Source organism: Poecilia reticulata, chromosome 11, assembly GCF_904066995.2.
Source record: "Poecilia reticulata chromosome 11, P_reticulata-male-v2, whole genome shotgun sequence".
Lineage (NCBI taxonomy): Eukaryota > Metazoa > Chordata > Actinopteri > Cyprinodontiformes > Poeciliidae > Poecilia > Poecilia reticulata.
In genome coordinates, this window is record NC_088840.1 from 10637094 (window position 1) to 10660306 (window position 23213).

The 23213-nt window shown below is 40.6% G+C and overlaps 1 protein-coding gene across 4 annotated transcripts; it reads right to left on the reverse strand.

The window, feature by feature from the left end:
• Positions 1-83: 83 nt before the first annotated feature.
• tbc1d5 (TBC1 domain family, member 5) lies at positions 84-22891 on the reverse strand. 4 transcript variants are annotated; one of them, XM_008421673.2, is made up of 23 exons: positions 22767-22891; positions 15901-15952; positions 15201-15318; positions 14554-14611; positions 14324-14432; positions 14076-14165; positions 13168-13242; positions 12037-12104; positions 11843-11945; positions 10890-10978; positions 10743-10793; positions 10558-10627; positions 9057-9229; positions 8801-8943; positions 8280-8386; positions 6215-6300; positions 5485-5810; positions 5196-5258; positions 3771-3979; positions 3556-3655; positions 3310-3389; positions 2951-3208; positions 84-1266 (listed from the first exon to the last, which is right to left on the reverse strand). In XM_008421673.2, exons 3-23 carry the CDS (start codon positions 15298-15300, stop codon positions 988-990), a joined length of 2637 nt encoding a protein of 878 aa, XP_008419895.1. In that variant the 5' UTR covers positions 15301-15318; positions 15901-15952; positions 22767-22891; the 3' UTR covers positions 84-987. The 4 variants fall into 4 exon arrangements, with proteins under 4 accessions (XP_008419895.1, XP_081469157.1, XP_081469158.1 ...); XM_081613031.1 differs by having other exon boundaries at positions 14554-14644; XM_081613032.1 differs by lacking the exon at positions 10890-10978 and having other exon boundaries at positions 10743-10852; positions 14554-14644.
• Between the last annotated feature and the right edge of the window lie 322 nt (positions 22892-23213).

Below are 23213 nucleotides of genomic sequence, written 5' to 3' on the forward strand. Positions count from 1 at the left end.
TTGGACAGCTGGCTAAAACAAAATCCACTCAACCTCAATGGCTTAATGTGCTTTAAAAGTAAGAGTTACTCCCCAGACAGCAGTCAGCTTGTAGCAAGAGCAATATAGTTTTATTGATCTAGGTTTAATTACGCTGAACGGGCAGCTGGAGGAACATTCTTTGCGTGCCGCCGCACATAATTCGCACAGAACAGGAGGAACAACCCACATCCGACGTGAGAACCAACTCGTCACATTAAAATGTCCACAACTAGATAAGATCTAAAAAAAATTAAATCTGACTCATTCCTTAATCACTTTGTCTTGAAAATCAATCTAAAGGGTTAAAAAATATTCATTCTAGACTAAAAAAAAAAAAAAAAAAAATCACAGAGTTAGGTTTTGTTTGGCTGAGAGAAGAACGGTCAGAGGCACTGGTTTAGAAGCGGGAGAAAGCTGCCCTCGACGACGCGGAGGACCTCGTCCTTTTTTTGTTACAGTATCGGAGAAGACGGCGTCCTCCACGAGGACACACACGCATACACACCACAGGCAGAAGTATGGCTGGATCTCCACATTCATACGAAAACATCCTCGCACTCCCAATCAGCACAGCAGGAGGAGAAAGTTTTCCCCTGCAGGAAAACTGCAGTCTCAGGTCCTTCAAAATATCCGTGTAGTGATGGAGTAAAGCAGTCCAACAGCGCCCTCTCTCTGCAGAGAATGGCACTACAATAATCGCAATAGGAAACTGGTGATGGGGGGGGGAGAAGCAACCCATAAAATGGCCTAGCAGGCGTTGGATGAGACAGCTTACAGCATCAGTTCAGACAGGACTTGCATGGTACAGATGACGGCTAAAGCGATGAAGAGTAGGGGCGTTTGTGATTCTCCATGTCGCAGTCCACACATGTGCAACTTTTTAGTGGTATAGCACCAACAGCAGGTGCTTCCCTACCCTGTGAACTCAGTTTCGTCAGGTGCAAGAGAGGGAGAACTGCCGTCCGTTCACAGGTCGTTGGGGTTAACTATGGTGAAGTCGGAGTCCTTGCTGTTGGTGGAGCCCTCCTCCGGGCTGGAGGAGCCCGATGTGGCGCCAGTCGTCAAGGGGTCGTGAAAAGTCCCGGATGAGCCCTCGGGCTCCATTCGCACGGCGGCGCGCCCTCGCCTCGCCGGCAGCGGCAGCTTTCCTTCGGCTTCCCTCCCGTCGGCTAGCAGGTCTCCGTCCTGAGACACCAGGATGTAATCGTCCCAGTTCTTTCCCTCGGAGCCCAGAGACGACGCCACCTGTAGGCAAGAGATTTAAAGAGATCAACATTGTGTACCTATACAAGCAGAGGTCACATACATTGGCATGCAAAAATATTCATACCCCTTTAACATTTTCATAGGGGATATTGTTCTTTAGCAGGGTGAAGATGCTCAGCGTTGAAGGGAATATGGATGACGATGCACACAGAGGCTGCAAAACACCGTATTGGAGGTTCACTTCCACCAGAACTAAACATGCAGCCAAAAAGCTAAAAAGGAATTATATAAATCAAAATTTCTTCACGTGTTTAAATCCAACTGAAAGTCTGTGGCAAACTTTAACATTGTCGTACATCAGTACTTCTTACACGAGAAGCAGGAGGACTTTATTCATGCTCGACAAACAAGCCTCCGATCACTGTTCAAATTAATCAACAGGCCATCTGTGCAAGCCAGTGGAAGAAATAGGCTACAGCTGGGAAGCGAAGTTTGTGACCTTGAGAAGAAAAACGGAGTTTGAAGTTAGTAAGTAAATAAAGTAATATGCAGTATTAGAGCCGGACTATGATTTATTTTTTGTTAATAAAAATAAAGTCATAATATACGAGAGTTGTAATACTATTGGCAGTATAAAAAAGCAACATTGCCAGTAAAATTATTAGAAAAAAAAAAAAAAAAAAAAAGCTTTGGTGGAGTTATCAAGATACGACTTGATCAGCTTGGCAAGTCCGTGGTTCTTTCTTCGAAGCGAACAGTCGTTTAAATAATTGTTTCAAAGTCCTGATAATTTGATGCAGACTTGTGAAACCGACTCCAACTATATCTTCATAATATGCTCAGTATTCCTCAGTTTGTTGTGTTCTCATTACGACTTTACTGTCATATTAAAAACAAACAAGAAAAACTACATTGTAAGCGAGTAACTGCATCTCATGGGGAAAAAAACACAGTGCACACAGGAAGCCTACTGTGAATGCAAAATGTTAAGTACTTTTCATCACTTCTCACAAGCTGCTGTAATCAATTTTGGTGCAAGTTTTGCACAATGTTAAAAAGCTATGCCTTTTGAAAAAGAAAAAAAAAGCTGAAGAAGTTGCCAAAAAAAAAAACTTTTTTTTTTTGCCAAAAAAAACAACTTTTTTTGGCAAGGATGTCTTTGATCTGACCACATTTTATTACATAAAAAAACTTTTTTTTTTTGGCAAACAATTAAATGTTTTTAAAAAGTTTTACTGTGTTAATGTAAAAAAAAAAAAAAAGCATATTGAATCACTGAGTTAATAAATTGAACTTTGAACTTGTTTTGAGGCTCATAAAATGAGCTGCTACTCATTTTATTAATCTGTTTTGATTTATAAATGGAATTGGAGCCAATGGTTTGTACATGTAAAATAAATATGATCCGATTCTCAATAGCATTTCAAATCGGGGGGCGAGGAGGGGCATGTGAGAAAATAACTACGCAACTATGCTGAGCACAAATTCTTACCGTTTTGTTGCTGTGGCTGAAGTAAAAAGTGTTTAAATGTACTGACTCCAAATGCATTCCACACTTTTCAGATGTTTATTGCTACCATTTTTTTTTTTAAACCGACCTAGCACATGAAATCCCAAAGTAATAAACATTAGCTGTTTTCAGCTAAAAGCCTTCAAGCGATATAAAAAAAAAAAAAAAAAAAACTTTTGCAGCCGTCAAGAGGAGGACTAACGATCTAATAACCTGCTGCTCAGGCGGGGTCGTCGCCGTCTCCTCATCCCTCTCGTCTGTACTCGCACCCCGGTCCAGGTAGGAGTCTCTGCTCTGCGTGCCGTCGCCTCCCTGAAGCCGTTCGCCGTGGTAACGCGCGCTGTCCAGGGATGTTTCCGTCGCTGCGGCGGTGGAGGTGTAGTGGTCATCGGCGATGCTGATCTCCTCGTTCTCCTCGGCCTCCAGCTGACTCTGGTTGAAGCGCAGCGCTCCCTTCAGGATGTCTTTGATCTGACCACATTTTATTACATAAAAACAAACGGAAGAAGCTGAAGCCTGGAGAGTCGAACTGTAGAATCCGTAATTAAAACTTTTTTTTTTCCTCCCCCTACCTGTTTAAGTCCAGCTAGAGAGACGAGGACTTCATCTTCTTTCTCCAGGTGCTCTTGCAGAATCACTTCCTGGATTTTACCTGCAGAGAAGTTCCTTTCTTGAAATGCCACCAAATCAAATAGTTTTACAAAACTTAAACATCCTGACACGACTTAATGTCAACAAGAATTTAGATGTAGAGATAAATAATGTGTTTTTCATTTCAGGAAATAAATAATGACTTAAGGAGCCGCGTCGGAACTCACAGATGTGCGTATTCATCATCTTGGCGCAGTACTTGCTCATGGCCTCCAGGTCGTTAATCTGGCCCTGCAGGAAGGACACCTGGGCTTCCAGATCCTCGTCCTTTTGATGAACAAATAAATAAATAAAAGAAAAAAAAACACAGCAAAGATCGAACGAAGGGGAGGAATTAAAAGGTCACTGCTAAGCAAAGAGCAGAGCGAGGCAAGCGGCTCACCGTCTCTTTCTTGCCCATGCTTTTGCTGTGGGACCGGGAGCGGGTGATGTTGAAGAAGGACTCCTTCTTGGTGGCCGAGAGGGGAGGAGACGAGCAGCTGACGTCACTCCCTCTGGAGGGCGGGAGCGGCGGGGACGCAGTGGACTGGCCCCGCCCACCAGAAAGGCTCTCTGTGCTGGGGGAGGAGCTGACCGTATTGGAGCTTTGGCCTTTGGAAGATGGAGGGAAGAAAAGGTGAGAAGATAAAAAAAAAAAAAAGAAAAGAAAAAAATAGTATGAACTTGAGACATATTTTTATTCCTTAAAACATTAAACTTGAGTACGGTTTGTTCATTGCTGTTGTCTGGGTGGTCAAATGAAGCACAGCAGATGAACTATGACATTTCCATAACTAGTAAAAGAGAAATCTTATGATGAAATTTTTTTATAAATCCTTTGAGTATCTGCTGATTTTTTAGGTGTTAAAGTCAGGGTTTCAATATAAGGTCAGAAAACAAATCATTTGTCATTTAAATTTTAAAAAGTCATGACTCTGCCCTTCAGTTGACCGCTCCCAGGCTTTGAGCTTTCAAGTTAACAGAATATATGTTTTGATTTTGACTTCAAATGATCACAAAAAGCAAAGCAACAAAGAATAAAAGAAAAAGAAAGAAAGAAAAACTGTTTAACACATTTTTATTAAAAATACTCAGCAACATTCTGGTTCTCCTGACTTTAGTAATTGGGAAAATGCAGATGGAGGAATCGACTAAAATTCGGGACATTGTGGGACACTGCGACACGTGGATGTGATCAAATGAATGTAAGTCAGTGAGTCCAGGAGGACATTGTTGTCATCATGATAGTTCAAGGTTAAAAAGGGAGACTCATTATTTAAAGAGCCAATACACACAAATATATTTCAAGGTTTTTTCCCCCCCTCTTTCTCTTATGGCTAACAGTCTGAAAAAAACAAAAAACAATCAGAACATAAACTGTACCTCCTACTAGTTGAAGTGAACATCTACAAACCAGATCTATTTTGAGATGAATCAGAGATCCTACAAAGTGGAACTCTATCAATAAATATATTCCATCCATCAGTGACCTCAAAGCATATTTACAGCCATCAGATCCGGCATTAAAAACACGTCGGTATACAAAGTGTTTACGGCAGCTAAAGACCCATCCATCACACTCAAGCTGCGATCGCCCCCTGCTGGTCAAGGCTTACAGTCACATCCACATGCGGGACTCGGGTCTGCTCTACAGCAACAAGTTGCATTTTACACAGCAGCACACGAGCAAACAGACGAGGAGCGAGGAACGGTCGTGTTCGCTGAAAAAGCGGCTAATGGAGTTGCAAAAGCACGACCAAATTAGAGGGAGAGGAAGCGGGAGGGAGGGGTTGCATGGCACACAAGCGGTTGCCTTGGCAGCGGTTACCTTGTGTGTCAGTAAGAGTCTGTTCTGGGAGAGAGCCCTGAGACACTGCACCTGAAACTCCATCTAACAGACAGGAGAGTCAAAGCTGATGTAGCCACAACCACACACCCCAGTGGCTGCGCACACACACTCATCCAGCTGGTCAGTGTTAACAAGGACATGCAGAGAAGACTTTAGTGTTTTAACTGGGAACAAAAATAGACATTAATACATGGGGGAAAAGCAGGAGGAGTCGGTTGTCCTGATTAGCTTTTTGTCACCTCACCCCCCGCCGTCTCTTGGTCCTCACCTTTGCCGAGGTGGACCGGCATGCTTTCGGACTTCAGCAGACGGTAGTGCTGCGTCTGGCCCTGGACCTGCGTCTGCGGCAGCGGAGCCGAGGGCTCAGCGAGCGGGTGAGACAGGGCGGGCGCCGGCGCCGAGGCAGGAGGCGTGAAGGAGGACGAGGAGGAATACGAGGAGGAGGAGGACGAGGAGTACACCTCGCTGTTGATGGGAGCGACGCTGGTGGACACGCCCGACATGGCCGGAGCGATGAGCTTCCTGCCGAAGCTCAGCAGGCTGCTGGACACCTTGTTGATGTTCAGCGGAGCGGCTTTCACCGTAGAGGTGGACCTGCGGACGCAGACGGGAACGGCAAAAATATGAACAGAAAAATTCATCTGGAACTTTGTCCAGGATGACGAAGAGATTCCGACGTTACGTCGTCCATCAAAACATTGCTGATGTGTTTAAAGACTGACCAGATCGCGATCAAGGAAGAACTGGATGACTTTGATCGGTGGCAAGTTGATTACATCGTCATGAATATAAATGTATTTTATACAAGTCCACATAGGCTATGGAATAAACCTAAATAAACTTGAGACCAACCAGACGGACTTGGGAAACATGAATCAATGAAAAGGTCAAAATAAGTTTAATAACACTTTCATAAACAAACCAAAATCTGCCAACTAAAGTGATGCATCATCATGTACATTTGGAGCTTTAAACCAAACTTCGTAAAATCTCCGTACCGCGTCTTGTTCATCAGATCGGCTCCCCTTGTCTTGTAGTAATCCAGGTTCTGCTGAAACTGGTAGTTCACCGGGCGTGGATTGTTCTGCACGAGAGAAAGAAAATAATAAAATCTGTGAGTGCGTGATGAAGATCAGAGGAAACGACCCACAAGCTGTGGCCATGCATGACTGCATAACTACAGAAACACCTCTGAATCACAGCGGATGCTAATTCAGGTTGTAAAAAAAAAAAAAAAAACACCATGTTGGACAAATACCCAACCGAAATTTAAGATCCACCCAGTATTTAAACGAGACAGTGCTTTGCTGTCACAGGTTTCAGAGAAATGAGGCTGGATGGGTTAGACGGTCAGATGGTCCCACATTATCTGATACTGCAGCAGGAGGAAGCAGCTGCCGCAACAACCAGGCGCCTTCACTGTGGGGAAACTGCAACGTTTTCATCCCGTTTACCCGACACTGGGCCATTTCAGAACATTTCACTTCATGTGCAGTTATAATTATAGTGCAATTTAAAACCGCAAAATTTGAAAGCGAGGATTAAAAAACAAAACAAACTTTTACTAGATTCTGAAGAGCTTTAATAACAGAAACTCATGTAGAAAACTTCAGAACAGGCACAAATTGGGCAATTTTGTTTCTTTTTCCCCATCTGGGTTCACAGTTTTTTTGGCTAAGCTTTTTATTCCAATGAAGAGCAAAGGGAGCGGAAAACTACATGTTCCAAGTTGTGCAGATCTTGTAGTACTTTTGAACTCTTGTTTTACCCGTTGTCTTCATCGAGGCTTTGCACCTGCTTAACAACTTGAAATCTTAAGTCATTTGATTTACTTTACCAAAATAAATAAATGTAGTTACATGGCTACAATAATATCCATCTGCAGCAGGTTTTCTGAATTTATTTTGGCCATAATCTATTATTATTTTATGAGGCTCAGCTGACCTAAAAGCATTTTTATATCTCCATAGTTTATAGGTTGTCTAATTCTATTTTTATTGTTATTATAGCTATTGCTGTCATTTTTTTCCCTTTGTTTTATTCATACACACAACTTTAAGTTTAATTAATGCTAAACGCTAAGGAATCTGGATCATCTTTGCATTTTATTTTACCAAGCACCTGATCCAGAGGTAAAAAAAAACAACAACAAAAAAACACTGAGCACAAAATATCTTCCTCATTTGTCATTTTAAAATATTTACCTAATCTCAGTGCAAGAGTGGGAAGCAGAAAATCAGCTTTAAAACTATCAAGCATCACTTCATGTCTTACATAATTAATAATAATAAAAAATTATATATACATCTTTTATAAAACATTCTAATGTTTATAATTTTTATGTCACTATGGTAAAAAAATAAATAAATAAAAATAAAAAGCAATTTAGACCATATAAAGATTATAGACCTGAAGTATGTTTTCCATTTGTGGAAGTATTTCAGTAATTATACAATAAAAAGTTATACAAATGCAATCAAAGAAATGTAATTCATAATCAATTACGTGAAATCTATCGTGTATTTATTCTGATTCATCCAACTGACATCACAGTATTGATGCCTGGTGTTGGTTTTTTAACTTTAAGTCGCAGTATCCAGGCAACGCCATACAGTTTACTCAAATTTAATCTCCCAACGTTTGGAGCGCTTCAGGATCTCACGGTCAAAACCACCCAACAGCTGAAGAAGTGTGATGAAATAAAACATTCGCCGCCAAATTTTTAGATTTTTTTTTTCTCCTCCTCCCCCCCCTTATCATTCATTCACAGTGTCACAGCACAACAAGATGTCTTTTTTGGATACAGTGTTGCTGGAGGATTCCCACCCACTGCTTTCCACGTGGGCGGTTAAGTTTGGCAAATCTTCTCCGTGTGCTACAGGAAAAGTCGAGCAAATCCCTCCTTGAGCAGGAGCAGGAGCAGACAGACACGGCTTCGACTCGTAAACGCCCTCCACGTTTGTTTCGACGCCGCTCACTTTCTGTTCCCCGCTTGAACGGGGTGGCAACGTACAATCGGGACAGTCAACGAGATGTTGCTTTTCTAGTGCAAGGTCGGCTTACTTTGGGGTCTCGGAGGAACAGGGCTTTTTGCAGTAAAGAGTTGATGTCGCCTATGGGAGGATAATGCATCAGTAATCCCAGGCAGGTCTGGAAGTTGCTTGCGATTACTAGGAAAACAAAAACAAGTGTGAAAAAACAAGATTTTTTGCACTTTAATACAAGTTTAAAACCGCACAAGCTGTAAAAACCATCAATGTTCTGTCTCTGTTGCAGATTTTAAAGTGCAAATTGTAAGTGTAAATTTCAATGCAACACATCTTCAGGTAATAATAGATTACTAAGGAAAAAAAAACAACAAACAAACAAAAAAAAAACCTTAACCATAACCCAACCTGCCTCCTATATGTATTAACAGAAATAACGCATCGCTGCCTTCTGCTTCAAGAAATACGACCTCGTCTGATTAAATGAAGCAGAGTAAATGTGATTCTTCAGCTCACAAGTGTCTTATCAGATTACATGCCACAAAGGCCAACACATGGCTTCTTCACTGGAGGATCTGGGCAATAAATGGAGCGTACGAGCGTCTCGGATGTAGAGCAGCATGGCCACGAAGACGTAGTCCACCAGATCCAGAGTGATGCTGTCGGCGAACAGAGCGTCCCACACCACCAGCAGGTCCTGGAGGGGAAATTCGCGGCCGAACAGCAGGCGAACCCACCGGCTGAGAGACGGGGAGGGGGGAAGGAAAAAAAATAAAAATAAAAAATTTAAATAGGGACGTCTGTGCGGAGACGAGAAAAAGATTGGGGTTAAGCTGAAGAAGAAGCTACTGACATGCCGTAGATCTGCGGAGCGATCTCCAGCCGGTTCAGGTGCATGTGGAGCTCGATGTCGTGCTTCTTCACCAGCAAGTCCTGGATGCGGTTCACTTTGGTCACCACGGCGACCGACGGGCCGGCGTCCTGGGGCCGGGCGAAGGGGATGCTGGTGAGCATTTCCTCCTTACCCTGCGGAGAAACATGAACGTATGAAAAACGGGCAGATTATCATGCATGACACCCGACTGGTGAACAAACAGCAGGCGTTTCAGCGTCTAGCACAAGTATTATTAGCGATTAAACCTTTTCACATTTTGTCACGTTGCAACTTGTGCATTTTTAATTAAAATTTTTGGGTGATAAAACAACTCACACTGCATAATTGTAAGTGGAAGGAAAAGGATTAATTGCTTTTTTTTTTTTTTTTTTTTTTTTTACAAATAGTGATCTAAATACTGAGACATGCATTTTAATTCACTCGGTCTGAGTGAAAAATATGTACAGCCATTATTTGTGTGTCTCTACCGGCTTTGTGAATCTAGAGATCAAATATCTGGCCATTTTCTTTTAAAGAAAGCTCAAACTCAGACCGACTGGACGCCTGAAAACACCAGTTCCAAAGATCCTCAGTTGGATTTACAATAATACTGCAAAATATAACTTATACAAAGATAAGCCGTTATTTCTGCTAGGTTAATTTTCAATTCAATCCTAATACAACAGGACTTTATTAATAGATTGCATGGCTGTAATGTGTTAAGATGTAAAAATGTTCAAAGTGTACTAAGAATTTGAAGAAGAAACAGAGTCAACGTTTTGTCGTTTCTGTTGTTTAAACTCAAAACTTTCATTATCATCTTCGGTCTCGTCTACAATAACACTCGTGGCCGAGTTTCTTTCTGTGAGCTTGTTTACTTTTGAGTTTGCGCCGATCGTCTTCGTGGGCACCGTTTCTCTTGCGAGCAGCACAGCTTGCCATTCCTAAATTGCCAAGCCGAGCGTGATCGTTTTATATGAAACTATGCGGCAAGTAATTTGATTTTTACTTCACAGCCTCCACGTTCGTGGTCCGCTTTCAGACGCCACAGCAGAACTGAATCAGGTTACAGTTGGCGCGGCTTCCCACGTTTCTACTGCAGTTCACTTCAAACGAGGTGAAAAGCAGGCAAACAGTGGCGCTTTTTCCAGGACAAAATTCCCTGTTTAATAATTTCTTGAGAAATTATTTTAAACATTTTTTAGCTCTTTATTGTATTAAACAATATCTGTTTAATACAAAGGCTGTCTTTGTATTAAACAGATATTGGAAACTCACATAGCCAGTCTCACGTCTGACAAAGCATCCGCTTATCCTCTGGTAGCCTGCACATTAAACTGCATCTGCTGTTACCATGGCAACAGGCTGAGCGGCATCAAATCAAGCAGGGGCCTCTGATTCAGGATTATTACTTAACATTGGTGTAATCTAACGCAGCACGATCGCAGAGCGTCGTTTCTCGAAGCGCCATCACACTGACCTTCCTCACTTCCCTCTCAAAGGTGGAGAACCACGGCTCCGCCGTCTCCATCAGCTGTGAGAACATGGCGCTGAACGCAGAGCGGTGGCACGAGAGAGGCACGGACACGAGAGAGGCAAGCAGTGAGACGACAGCACTCTTCACTTTGCACAAGCCAAAAACCCCTTAATGCGCTCTGCACTCACTAGGCGTCGTGTTCGAGGTGCGCAGGGTCCAGCAGACATTTCATCTCGTCACTGCGGGGGGGCGGGAAAGGAAAATCAGAATCTGCCGACTGCAGAGAAGCAGACGTTAGCTGGAACGAGAGGGAAATGGATTCAGAGCACACTGACCTGGGGCTGGCCGTCTCGCTGGCGTGTTGGAAGGCTTGATGGTCACAGTGCAGCACAAACACTATGGGGGCCAGCAGCTCATGCATCCCCTGCACACACACACACACACACACACACACACACACACACAGAGAGATGGAGCTATAAGGGTAGCGATAGATGGAGGAGCATGCTCCATTTGTGATCAGTCCTTTTAATAATGATGCACGAGGTTTCTAATTCCTGATGGCAGCTTTAATTTAGACATTATTAGCCAATGCCCCGCCATGTGTCACTTCTAGTTTGGAAAGTAGATGTTTTACTAGCCATCTATTTATTCGCTGGCACCTGTTACAGACACCGATAACGATAAGGTTACGGAGGCATTTTGTTCCTCAGCCTGAGCTCCTCAAGGATGAAGAGCCTCGACCGAGACGAGGTGTTGCTACTACACGCTTTGTTCCACGTCTTTACAGGGTCTCTGGGTGCTTGTAGCCATTTTGACAGAAAAATAAAAAAAGAGCAAATGATAGAGAGGAAGGAAGAAAAGAAGGTGAGAAAAAAGAAAGGAAGACAGAAAAGAAAAAGAGCAAGAATTGCTCTTAAAAAAAAGAAGGGAGAGAAAGAATAAATGCAGAAAGAGCAAGTAAGAGAGTAAAATATAAAGGAAGGATAGGAAAGAGAAAAAGAGAGTAAGAAGGAAAGTAACAGAGTACAAATAAGAAAGCATAAGAAAAAGAAAGGGTAAAACGGGGAAAACAGTAAGAAACAGAGTAAGAGAAAAGAGAAAGGAAGCAGAAGGAAAAGAAAAAGAAAGGAAAGGGAAAAGAGCAAGAAGGAAAAGAAAAAAAAGGGATTATGAAAGAAAATGGATTAAGAAAATAAATCCTACACTTTTTAACCGCCTCATCCATCCAAAAATCATGACCATCAACACTCTGACTCAGCCACAGAAAGAAAACAAAAGGTGACACCTGCTTATAGAGCAGCTGCTCATTCTCTCTGCCGTAACAGAAGAGAATGTCAGTCAGCTTGGTCCTCACGTCCTCGTTCTGGAAGTAACAGATCTCAGGGAATCTACAGGAGGATGAGAACAAATGTGTGATTTCATGCTAGAAGCAGAAAATGTGAGTTAAAAAAAAAAAAAAACAGAGACACGCTTGCATACGTCCTAAAAACGTCCTGCTTGATCATCCCCTTCAGCTCTTTATCCTGGAAGAACTTGTTCCACAAACTCTGGGGACAAAAACAAGACACGAATTAGGCAAATCTGAAGGATCTGCAGCAGGAGAAATAAACGTGCGGCCACATTAATTAGATACGATAGTAAGTGGGCTGAATAAATTAATGGATTAACAAAAGCTCATGCCTTTTGTTAAGACAGATATGAATGAATAAAATGCTGAAGGAAACTTGAGGAGATTTTTAGCATCAGAAAACTTTAAGACAACCTTTTCATTATAATTTCCAGGGGGAAAAAAATGACATAAGTTGTCTCAAAGTACAAAAAGATAGCAAGTGGTGTTGAATTCAACTTAAGGCGAGTATCAATCAATCAAGTACATTTGTACACAATTCAGCAGCAAAGTAGTGCAAAGTGCTTCACATCATAAAACACCATGAACAAACACTACATCTTGAGTGCCAGCAGCAAAATCATACACATCAAATATGCTGGTCAATGTTTCATTTGTTTACGGTTCAGAAGAAACTCTACAAAGCTGGGTTTTTAGTTTGAATTTAAAGGAAGTCGGTGTTTCAGGTGTTTTGCAGTTTTCTGGAGGTTTGTTCCAGATTTGTGGTGCATAGAAGCTCAATGCTGCTTCTCTGGTTCTGGGGATGCAGAGCAGAACCAGAAGACCTGAGAGGTCTGGAAGGTTGATAGATCAACAAAAGATATTCGAATCATTTTGGTGATTTTCAGTCATTTATAAACCAACAATGGTATTTTAAAGTCTGAGCTACAGGGAGCCAGTTTAAGGACTTTATAACTAGGATGATGCGCTCCATCTTCCTGTTATTGCATATTGATCTCTATAATCACAATTAAACACTTTATGTGCACCAACATCTGGCAGACTGTCATAAAAACCATCTTAGATACGTTACATTCTTCTTTCCAGCCGTTTACCACGTAAAGATTTGACACGATTCTTTAATAAGAACCGTCTAACAAGTAGAGCAGCAACTGTCAGCAGCATTCTGGGACCAACGCTGAGAGATCAGGATGTGACTTCCTAAGAAAATTCACTCATTAACATCCAAGACGAAAACCCAAAGAAAAAGCAGAAATTCTCACCCCCTCATCCTGGGACAGCGGATTGTTGACGACCAGGTCCTGCTGGCCCGCAGTTTTACGGGGGTTAGTGATGTGCTGTGACAAATGAACAATAAACATCGATACTCTGGGACAGAAAGACGAAGGGCTACAGTTGCTTTCCACACACAATCTGAGAGGCCAAAAAAAACTGGTTTTTGATTTTGCTTTTTCGAAACAGGGCCAGCTCCTCGGTTCAATCACTTCCACTGTTATGCAAAGTAGAAGTGCAAGGTTTTCCCCAGAAAACTTGCTAAGCCCAGTGATTGGGCGCTAGGGCCGTCATTCATCCAGGAGCCCGTCGTGTTTTTGAGTTAACAAATGTTTAAAGTTGACAAGACATTTGAAAATATCACTTGATAAATTATGTGCTATTGAAAGATTGGAAAATTAATACCTCAACACCCACGATAAAGTCTTAAAAAATGCAAACATTTTAAAAAGACTTAAATAAATAAGCATCGCTTAGCCTGGTGGGGGCACAAGTAAAGCCTGGCAGCCCGCCAGGCCTATAATACACGGGGGGAAATCCTGAAGTGTAAACATAGAACAAAGTTAAAAGACCTTGCCAAGATTGTCTACAGCGAAACATGTCTTCACTGAGGACAAAATACAGGGCTTCATCAAGAAAGAACACCATGTAGATGTATGAAAATAACTTCTAAAGACATTTCCCAGGGAAGTGCTAGCCCGGCTATACGACAGTGTCGTACATTAAAGGTCGAAGATTGATTCCAAAACAATTTTAGCAATTTGCATGGTACTGTGTATTTAGATATTAGGGGGAAAAAAAACGATGTAGTGATACAGCAGTAATAGTAAAAATATAAATATAAATATAAATAAATAATAATAAATAAACTAAATCTTGAGCAGAATGGCACTCCCACCATCTCTTTGATTTTCTCATACTGAGCCCGGTGCTCCTTGGTCCTCTTGATCCACTGGCCCTTGTCCTCAGGAAGGACCTCCAGGTACAGCTGCCAACACAGGACATCGCATTGAAACATGCCAAAAAATCTGACCCTCCACAACTTAAAAACTTTGAGCTTCTACTTTCCTCGAAAGTACTCTGTCCTATTAAAATAGATTATTTAATCAAAACTCGATCAGGCGGCCCGATCGACTCGACGGCTACCTTCCAGCAAACGCTCCGGAAGCGACTACTCCTCAGCCGACCGTTGACGCCGGCCTGCCGGATCCTGGCCAGGTAATTACTGTTGAGGAACAAGTCGTCCCATTCTTTTCTGCACGTCAGGAGAAAGGCGATTAAGAGATTTTGGGCTGCTCGACCCAAATCTGACACCACAACTAATCGGCAGTGTCCTCCAGAAGGGAAGAGGTTCAAGTGAAACTGAAAGAACAGACCTGTAGGAGAGGAAGGTGGACTGAGACTGGGAGGAGAAGCTGCTGTCAAGGGATCCTCCTGAAGGGTAACCACAAGAGGGAGGTGTTAGTGCTGGAAAGTGAAAGAAAAATACATTTTTCTTTGATGATTTTTTTTCTTTTTCTGTAAACTCCTAACAAAAAATGACTGGTTCTTTTTTCTTTTCTTTTTTTGTTTTCATTGGCTTTGTTACGGTCAATGGAGCAGAAACGGCCAGAAGCGGGGGAAAGTCATGACAGAAACCAAAGTGGCAAACTGCCTCATGCTCTTTATTGGCGGTAATACGTCTAATTTGGCCTGCAGGTAAACAAGCATTCAAGTCAGAGCGCTGTCTATCAGCATTAGTTAAAGGAGTAGATCGCTCCGCAGAAACGCTCACAATGAATATTCATCAGTTCCACAATATTTTCTCTCTCTCCCGCATAGACCTAAAAAACATCCTTCGCCCCGAGGCTCACCCCGTCTCGCCTGTGACTCAAACCTCAGTCAGTTTTCGTTTTATTGTGTTGTGGCTTGTACATTTGTCCTGAACCTCAACTGGCTAGAGACCTCCCCCCACCCCCCCAAACCTCCGGTTAGCCGTCTGTCGGTTCAGAAACGAATCAAATTATTTCAGGGTTTGACATACTGCTGCGATTTTTGTTGAAATTGTGAAGCGGGTCGAAACCGGTCTCCTGCTGCTCGTCTGTCTGGAGCGGGTGGCGGGTCTCGAAGTTGGGGTGCTGCATGACTGCGGCCCAGCTGGACTAGAATGAGAAAAGTGAGGCAAAAAAACAAACAAAAAACAAACACTGTTTTACAGGGCAATTTAAAAACATTCAAACTCCTTGAATCTTTTCTTGTTCATTCACATTACGACTTGGAACTCAACGTATTTTATTTGCACTTTATGTAACAGACCAGTACTTACAGTAGTGCATAAATGAGAATGGTAGATTTTTCTTGTTGTTGGCAAATAAAAACATGTTAAATCTGCCAGGAATTTATAAGAATTCTTAGCCAATCTCTCTAAAGTTGCTTACATTTTTTTGTTGTTGCTGTAAAACAAAGAAAATGTAAATGTGTGTATTTTCTACCCCATGTTGGTCATCATTTATTAGATCAAAATCACAGTTAAATACATTTCAGTTTGTGTCTGTAGTAATAATAGTCATTATTTTTGCAGGTTATCAATAGATGAGTCAACAACTTCCAGGATATTTAACTAAACTTCATCACCAACGTTCCTCATCATGTCTGACCAAGAATATTTAGCAAAACCTGAGCTCCGCTTTGAAAAAAAATAAAAATAAAACAATCAACTTTTAACTTATTTTTTTAAGTCTTACCGACAAAGCCGCGAGATTCTCCCAGGTCAAGACTCAGAAGGCCAGGATGTTTCTGCAGGAGGAAAGTGTCACATCAGTGATGCATCGACAAAAAGGGAAGCGAACCAAAAGAAAAAAAAAAAAAAAAAAGAAGAAAGGCTACGCCATCTTCTTTGAACTGATACAGACTTCACAGAACTCTGACAGCGGTTATAGTCGGTGAAGAATGACTGAAATTAACAAGCAGCACCGGAGATGTCTGAGCTCACGCTGATATATGAAGAGTCGACGAAGCTAATGAAGTCATTAGAAAAGCAAATAAATGCATCACTTAAATGTTTTGATGCCAGACTTTCCTTCTAATAGAAAATAAACGGAGGCGTCTCTGAAATATGAGAACCATAAAACGTTCTTTATGAATCTGAAGCCCAACCAGGTACCAAACTAGGGAACAGTCAGGCTTGATCCACAGCATTTCTTATGAATAGGAGACATATTTTTCACCTTCACGACTACTTCAAGACGAAACCCAAAAGTTAGGCCGGATTTCGGCTTCAGCTGGAGAAGTTTCTGCAATTTGGGCAGCGAAGGACCCAAGAAATCAAGGCAACATCAACTTTTGAGAACGGGGAGAGAATCTGGGTCATTGAGAAGGAGTTGGGTAGAGAGCCAGGAGCCGACTTCCCCAATGAGGTATGTTGATACATCCAAACAGAAGGCCGCCCTGAGGCAAACCTTCTCTTGCTGCTTTTAGGTTACAAAACAAGTTTGTGCAGAGCCAGCTACGTTCTCCATGGTAATGTGTGAGCATAAATGCTCGAAAGTCACACTTTCCAGAGGTACCCTGAAATTTTCTAACTGAATATTGTTGAGTTATCAGAAGTTATTTTCCTTTTCTAAGAAATATGACGAACATAATGTTAGCCTTCCATTAGGGTTGTAGATCCAAACGGTACAGAGCCATTCAATAAATTAGAATATTATTTAAAAAGCCCATTTGTTTAAGAAATTTTACCGCTAAGTGAAACGCATTATATAGATTAATTACACACAGGTGGATGTTTGAAAGCCTTTATTTTAATCATGATGACTTTCCACTTACAGTTAATGAAAAGTGACATTTAAAATGAGAATATCACATCAGACCAATAAAAAAGAAAAACTATTTTTTTAAAAATAGCAATGTGGGCTTATTGAAAAGTATGTTTAACACCTGATGAAAAGATACTTTTAATCTGACAAACGAGACCCGTGATGATGTAAATTCTAATTTATTGAATAAAGCTGTAAAAAAAAAGAAAAAAAAAGTGCAGATGAAAAGATTTTTTCCTTAAAAAAAAAAACACACAACAAGGCTATCTATTAAATTAGAAGCAGTTTCTCACCCACTCCAACAGAAATGCATTTACGCTCAAAGAAAAATAGTAGCAATGTGTCAATATGTCGATGACAAATTTCCAAATGAATCAAAAGAGGAACTGCTTTTATTTAGAGGAACTGTGATTAGACTGAGGAACTTATTGAAGTGGCTTAGTGCATTAAACAAGTGGCAATGTTTGTGTTTTTATTCCCACTGCTTCAAAATCTGGATAGTCTTCAAGACAGGGGGAGGGGGGTTTTTTATTTTATTTATTTTTTTACTTGGTTCAAGCAAAATAAATCATTCAGAAACCAGGTTCTAAAACAGCTTTTGTCATCACATTTGAAAATCTAACTATTACGTTGACATTTCTGCTGTAAATATGGTTATGTTATTCTAGAGTATTTTACCCAAACAGCAATACTTCTTTTCTTTGCTCTAAAAATATATATATATTTGAACAGTGAAAATCATTTACTCAGCAAGCATTTATCAGTGTGGCCGTTAGTCAAGTTTTAAGGTCACTTCATCATTTGACTTAGCAGATTTTAAAAGAAGCACCGAATCACAAGCAACCAACCAGACTGAAACAAAACTGGATTAAACCACGAGTCCGTTCATCCCTGCCGACTTCTTAGAAGAGTTGAACTTCGTCTCCGACGAGACACTCCAGATTAACCCGGTTATTTATCTTCCGTTCGAGACAAAATTTGAGATTGTTCCGTGTTTATGATAATGCTTTAGCTAAAGCTGAGCTCCGCAGAATAGCAGCACTGATCTGCAGAGCACGGTCTTTCTTTCACAGACTTTCCCCTTATTAGTTGTGGAAAGAACCAAAACAAAGAGGCCTCGCAAAACCTATTAACCGTGTGGATGAAACACTGCTCGACAGATTGGCAAAGAAATGCCAGGAATATAGAAATGACTTGGTATGAATAATGCATGGCTCTGTTTTGTTAGGAAACATCTGTCCCACTCAGAGTCTAACGCTCAGCCTCGAGTTGACTGATTGTTTTTTTTTCTCCCTCCCAGTAAATGATCAGAACTAATCCACAACTAGAGAACAGCAGAGGAATGCTGCAAAAGGTAACTCTAAAATTGTTGGGGTTTTTTCTTAACCTTACTTGAACAATTTAACAAAACTGGTTTGTAGTTGCTTGAGTTGGCAGAACAATCTGGTTATGTAGTAATGAATATCAATTCATATTAAGAACTAAGAGAAATCCCTTTTTCTCCACAAGCCGGTCTGCAGACGCACATCACGCTTTTTTCATTTTCTCTCCTAAACTAGAACTTTCTCAGGTTCGTATGCGTCTGTCGCTCGGATGAAAGACACACGTCTAACGGCTTGAGGCCTTTCTGTGTTTCCACAATCCGGTATAAAGTAACGCCTCCGTTGTAAAAACGACAATAGAACACTGGAAAACTTTGGGAGTATTCAACACAGATTGTGAATTATTTAATCCGCCGTAACTAGAGTACCTTCAATAATTAACAGCAAAGATGTTTTATGAGACAGTCAAAATCAATTTGTAATAAACTGCATGAATAAATCAATAGACAAATAACAGTCCATCTGTTTCAAGGTGTATTTTTCGTACCTGAAATGTTTGAACAGAAAGACTGAAATGCAAAAATCCAGGTTGCTTGACTGATTGTTGCAGTTCCACAGGGAAATTAAGCACTGCTGCTCTTACACATTTTTTGTGATTAGCAGCATTTGTGTTGTCGCCTGAAATCACAGCTAACTAAAAAGAAAACAATTTTGGTTTTGGCTGGCCAGGTTCGAAAATGCCATTCAGAGAGAATCTTAAATTAAATTGTCCAAAAACCGCAACATTAAATCCAACTTCGGTTACAGTGAAGGAAAAGCTGACTTTTTATTATTATTATTATTATTATTATATTTCTAATAAATTCACTCAGGACAAAAGGCTAATAAAACTCTCTTTATTTGAATGCTTCGTTTATGGAACTGCTGGGAAAACTAGCAGTCTCGGGTTGAAGGTAGCCGGCATAAAATTTTAACAAAGGAAAAAAAAAAAAAAACTGCAAAACAGTCCCACAATAATGAAGCCCAGGGTTTATGGATGGGTTGTAAGATACAGGAAGTAATAACTGGACATATTAGCCACTTTTTGTGTCTGCACAGTGGGACACGAAGGCAAGGTAAATAAGAGACGTGTTGCCGAGCGCTAGTCTGAGCTCACTTTTCAGTGTGAATTGGAAAGACTCATGTGGTGATAATCATAAGGTTTGTTGATTTCGGTTTATTTTTTATTCTCACCCCCAACCCCCAACAGGCATTGGGGGGTTCAGGCCAGCTTCTGACATGAAGGCAAGGCCAGCTTTACAATACAGCGAATTCAAAATTGATTAAGTTTGTCTGTCGTGTCTTTCGTACAACTTAAAATCCTTTTAACAAGGTGGCAGAAAAATTCCAGTGTGATCAGAGTCTATGGATCACACTGCAACAACGTCATATAATACTTGATTAGTTGAGGTATGGAAATAAATTAAAGGCACAATTCACTCACTGACGTAATATTCTAAATTCATATTAAACATCTAAACAACATCCGAATGACAGTCTACTTGAAATTAGTTATCGTGTTAGCGTCACCTGTTATACCAGAGTTATTTGACATAAGAGCAAAAGGAAGGCTGACGTGAAAACTCATGAAAAGAAAACTTGGAGAAAAAAAAAAATCATGCGGCTAAATTTAGCAGGTGTTTATTAATGATGAACCGATCAAGGCTTTTCTTGCCTGAAAGTGAAAGCTGTTGGTTGATTTGCTTATACATCTTAAATTTGAGAAAACAAAAGTTTTTTACCCATTTAATAAAAATTCAAATAAAAAACTCACTTTTCTGGTCCACTGATCAGAGCTGATGAATGAAAAGTGGAAAATTCTGACCTCTGATTGATTGATTGGAAAAAAAGCCACAATGTATTCACCAAGATAACATCATAACTGCAGCAATGAATATGATATTTTATAGTGCAGCAGCAGTGGAAATAATTATTTCCCTGCTTTAATAGTGCAATTACATCATATGAAACAATTCAGGTTTTGAATTCATACAGGTATCAAGACAGGGTGAAACCGTGGCAGTTTTACAGGAAGAATTACTTCCCATGTCTAGCTCAGAATCATCTGGAAGCAAGAGGAAGAGTGAATGTAAGCACACTTTTTTTTGCCCTTAAGCAAGAAAAAAAAAGTGGCCTGACTTGCTCTCTCAAAACAATTTCAAGTTTAAAAAACATGTTTTGTTTCAGGATTCACATTAATTTCCTTTCTACTTGAACTCCTATTCATTCTGCAGTAACAAAAAAGGGGAGCACATAACATTATTTAAAGTAAGAGAATATTCCAGAGTCACTACAGAACAATATTTGATGTCCAGGAATAAAACGATTAAACTAATTAGCAGATTCACTTAACCCTGAGAGAAGGACATATGATGTTGATAAGAAACCTACAAGCTAAAGGACTTAGATAAATCAACATAACAAAAACACAATAAAGAGTTACTTTCCTCACTGCCATAAAGAAGAAAAAAAGGCCCAAAAAATTTTCGGAACTACAGCCAGATTAGTCAGTCGAATTAGACAAATCGGTTTAATATGACAAATCGGTTTAATACGAGATCCACTTTCGTCAGAGTGGACTGCGGCGAAAACAAAACCTAGTAAACATTCGTGATGAGAGGAGCTGTGAAAACTAAGAAAAGGTGGCCTGTGGTTGAGTCAAAGAGAAACATCCCAGCTAAACAAACTCACATGTCTTTAGCTCAGCACGCAGCGAGAACTCTGGAACCTTTACAGTCACATGTTCTGCAAAGAGCTGAGAACTTACTAGGAATCATTGCCTTTACAAAATACCATGAAGTTTCCAAGTCTTGACTGATTCAATTAGCGGGCATGTGTGCTTGATAGAAAAAAAATAGATGGGAATAGTTTTTCCTCTCCTAACTACTTTATTAGGGTTCACTCAGTTGTTTTAGCACATGAATCCTGTCTGTGCTGTGCACAGGAGACAATGAAAGGTTTCTTTTGCTGAAGCGTTGAAAATGCCCTGTAATCCGCATTGCCAGCTGCGGCCGAAAAACGACTCTTGAACAACAGGAAAAAAAAATGTTAAACAGACTTAAAAGTTTTGCCCGCAAGGAAAATCTGCTCTTATTAGAGAAATCATATGAGAACAGGGTTACTGGAGACCATACAACTTCACTGGAACTAATTAGCAATCAGCAGGTCGCAAGCCAAGCGTCCCACTTCTTTGCGAACAGTGAACGCAACACAGGTAAACGTTAGCAAGTTGCGCTGACAATAACACTCTTTGGTGTTGATGAGGTTACTAAGTGGAGAGGACTCCTTAACGTTTTCAGCACCAGCAAAATGCTACATTAGGTGAGAAGAACCTCAAAAGGTGTATGAGATTTCTAGAAAATAAACTGCATTTTCTAATAGTGTCCTACAGCTGATCTATTAGGCCATTATTTTTGAAAAAGAAAGAGGCTCCAGCAGAAATCAGGTGGTTAATCGCACACACAGAAAACTTGTTTTAACCCTTTGAATAATATAATTTTGATCATGCATATGAAATGTTGGCAGTTTGTTGAAAACCTCACAGTTGTCTTGATCAGTGGGGTTTACTGGAGGCCATAATGATGAAAAATCTGATATTTTAAACTCCTTTCCATAAATTGATTAAAAATAAGAACTCCTGCCATTCAAGCAGCACTCTGTAATTTGATGTGGCATGATGCACAAATAAAAAAACATTTTAATCCACACACGGGGGAAATCTTTGTAATTAATTAATATTAAAGTAACTGAAGCACATTTCGCTTCCTTACAAAAAAGCAGAAAATTGTAATAAATCAAAAATGGACAACAAAAACAAAAAAAAATCTGTATTATTAACCAGGAATGTCCTGATATAATTCGCATGCAAAATACTGTCAGGATGAATTTACAGAAAATAGGAATTAAAATCCAATTGTACGCAATCCAGGTCAGTCCGATTATAGATAGTTTCGAGTTCCAAATCAACCCACCTGTAAAACAATACCTTGCTACACATGTCATAAAACGAGCAGAGAATAAAACACTGAGTGCAAGATGCTCCCACAGTTTTCATTCTGCGCTGTGGGATAGTCGCAGCCATCACTCGGGACATTACAAAACCGAACAACAGCTTCGCTAACATGTGGCCTCCACCTGCTGCAATGCAAAATGAAGGCTAAACTAATTGAAAAGCAGTAACACCACCAAATGTGGCTGTCAGCTGTCACAGAACATGAACCGAGATGACAGTACAGCTAATGTCGCTAGCTAGGCTATTAGCATGTAAACGAGCCAGTGCACGGGCCCAGGCGCTACTTCCGACACACACTGGTACGAGACGGAGTTGTGACACGCGTATTTCCTCCTCTCGCGAGCCAGGGTCAACGGGGACGGCACCCATATGCAGAAACGTGAATACGAGCAGTTACAGAGGTGTGAATGTTGCTCATTTACCTGTCCGTATCATGCAGGGACCCTCATTCTGATGTAGTGAGACTGACTGCTGATTTGTAAACACTAGCTGGTCAGGCGGATATGCTGAAGATCAGCTGACTGGTCATGTGATCAGCGGAAAGAAGCTCATTAAATGTGACTTTTATGAAATTCTTAGTTGTTCTTTTATTCAGAGCAAGATGTTTTTTTGCTTTTCATGTGGTAAGTGGTTTAAATTATGCTGTAACCAGTTGTAGACAAGCTGATAACACTACTAGAGCTGATACGGAGTCCCCAAACAAGTGCAAACACTCATATATCATAAAGAAATACCCCATGAAGTATATTAATAAATATATTTTCTACAGTTGTAAGAACTATTATATCCTAAAGGTCACATTGTTCAACAAAGGATGGACTAGGAATTTGTGAACTTTGAAAAAAAAAAATTCTAATAAGAATAAATTA

Excerpts from the sequence above, each read along its gene's own strand:
- tbc1d5 (XM_081613031.1), bottom strand. The coding sequence starts at position 15,300 with ATGCAGCACCCCAACTTCGAGACCCGCCACCCGCTCCAGACAGACGAG. Across the intron at positions 9,230-10,557 it reads TTGAGAGGGAAGTGAGGAAG|GGTAAGGAGGAAATGCTCAC; the intron begins GTCAGTGTGATG and ends GTTTCTCCGCAG. Across the intron at positions 1,267-2,950 it reads CGACCCCGCCTGAGCAGCAG|GTGGCGTCGTCTCTGGGCTC; the intron begins GTTATTAGATCG and ends TCTTGCCTACAG.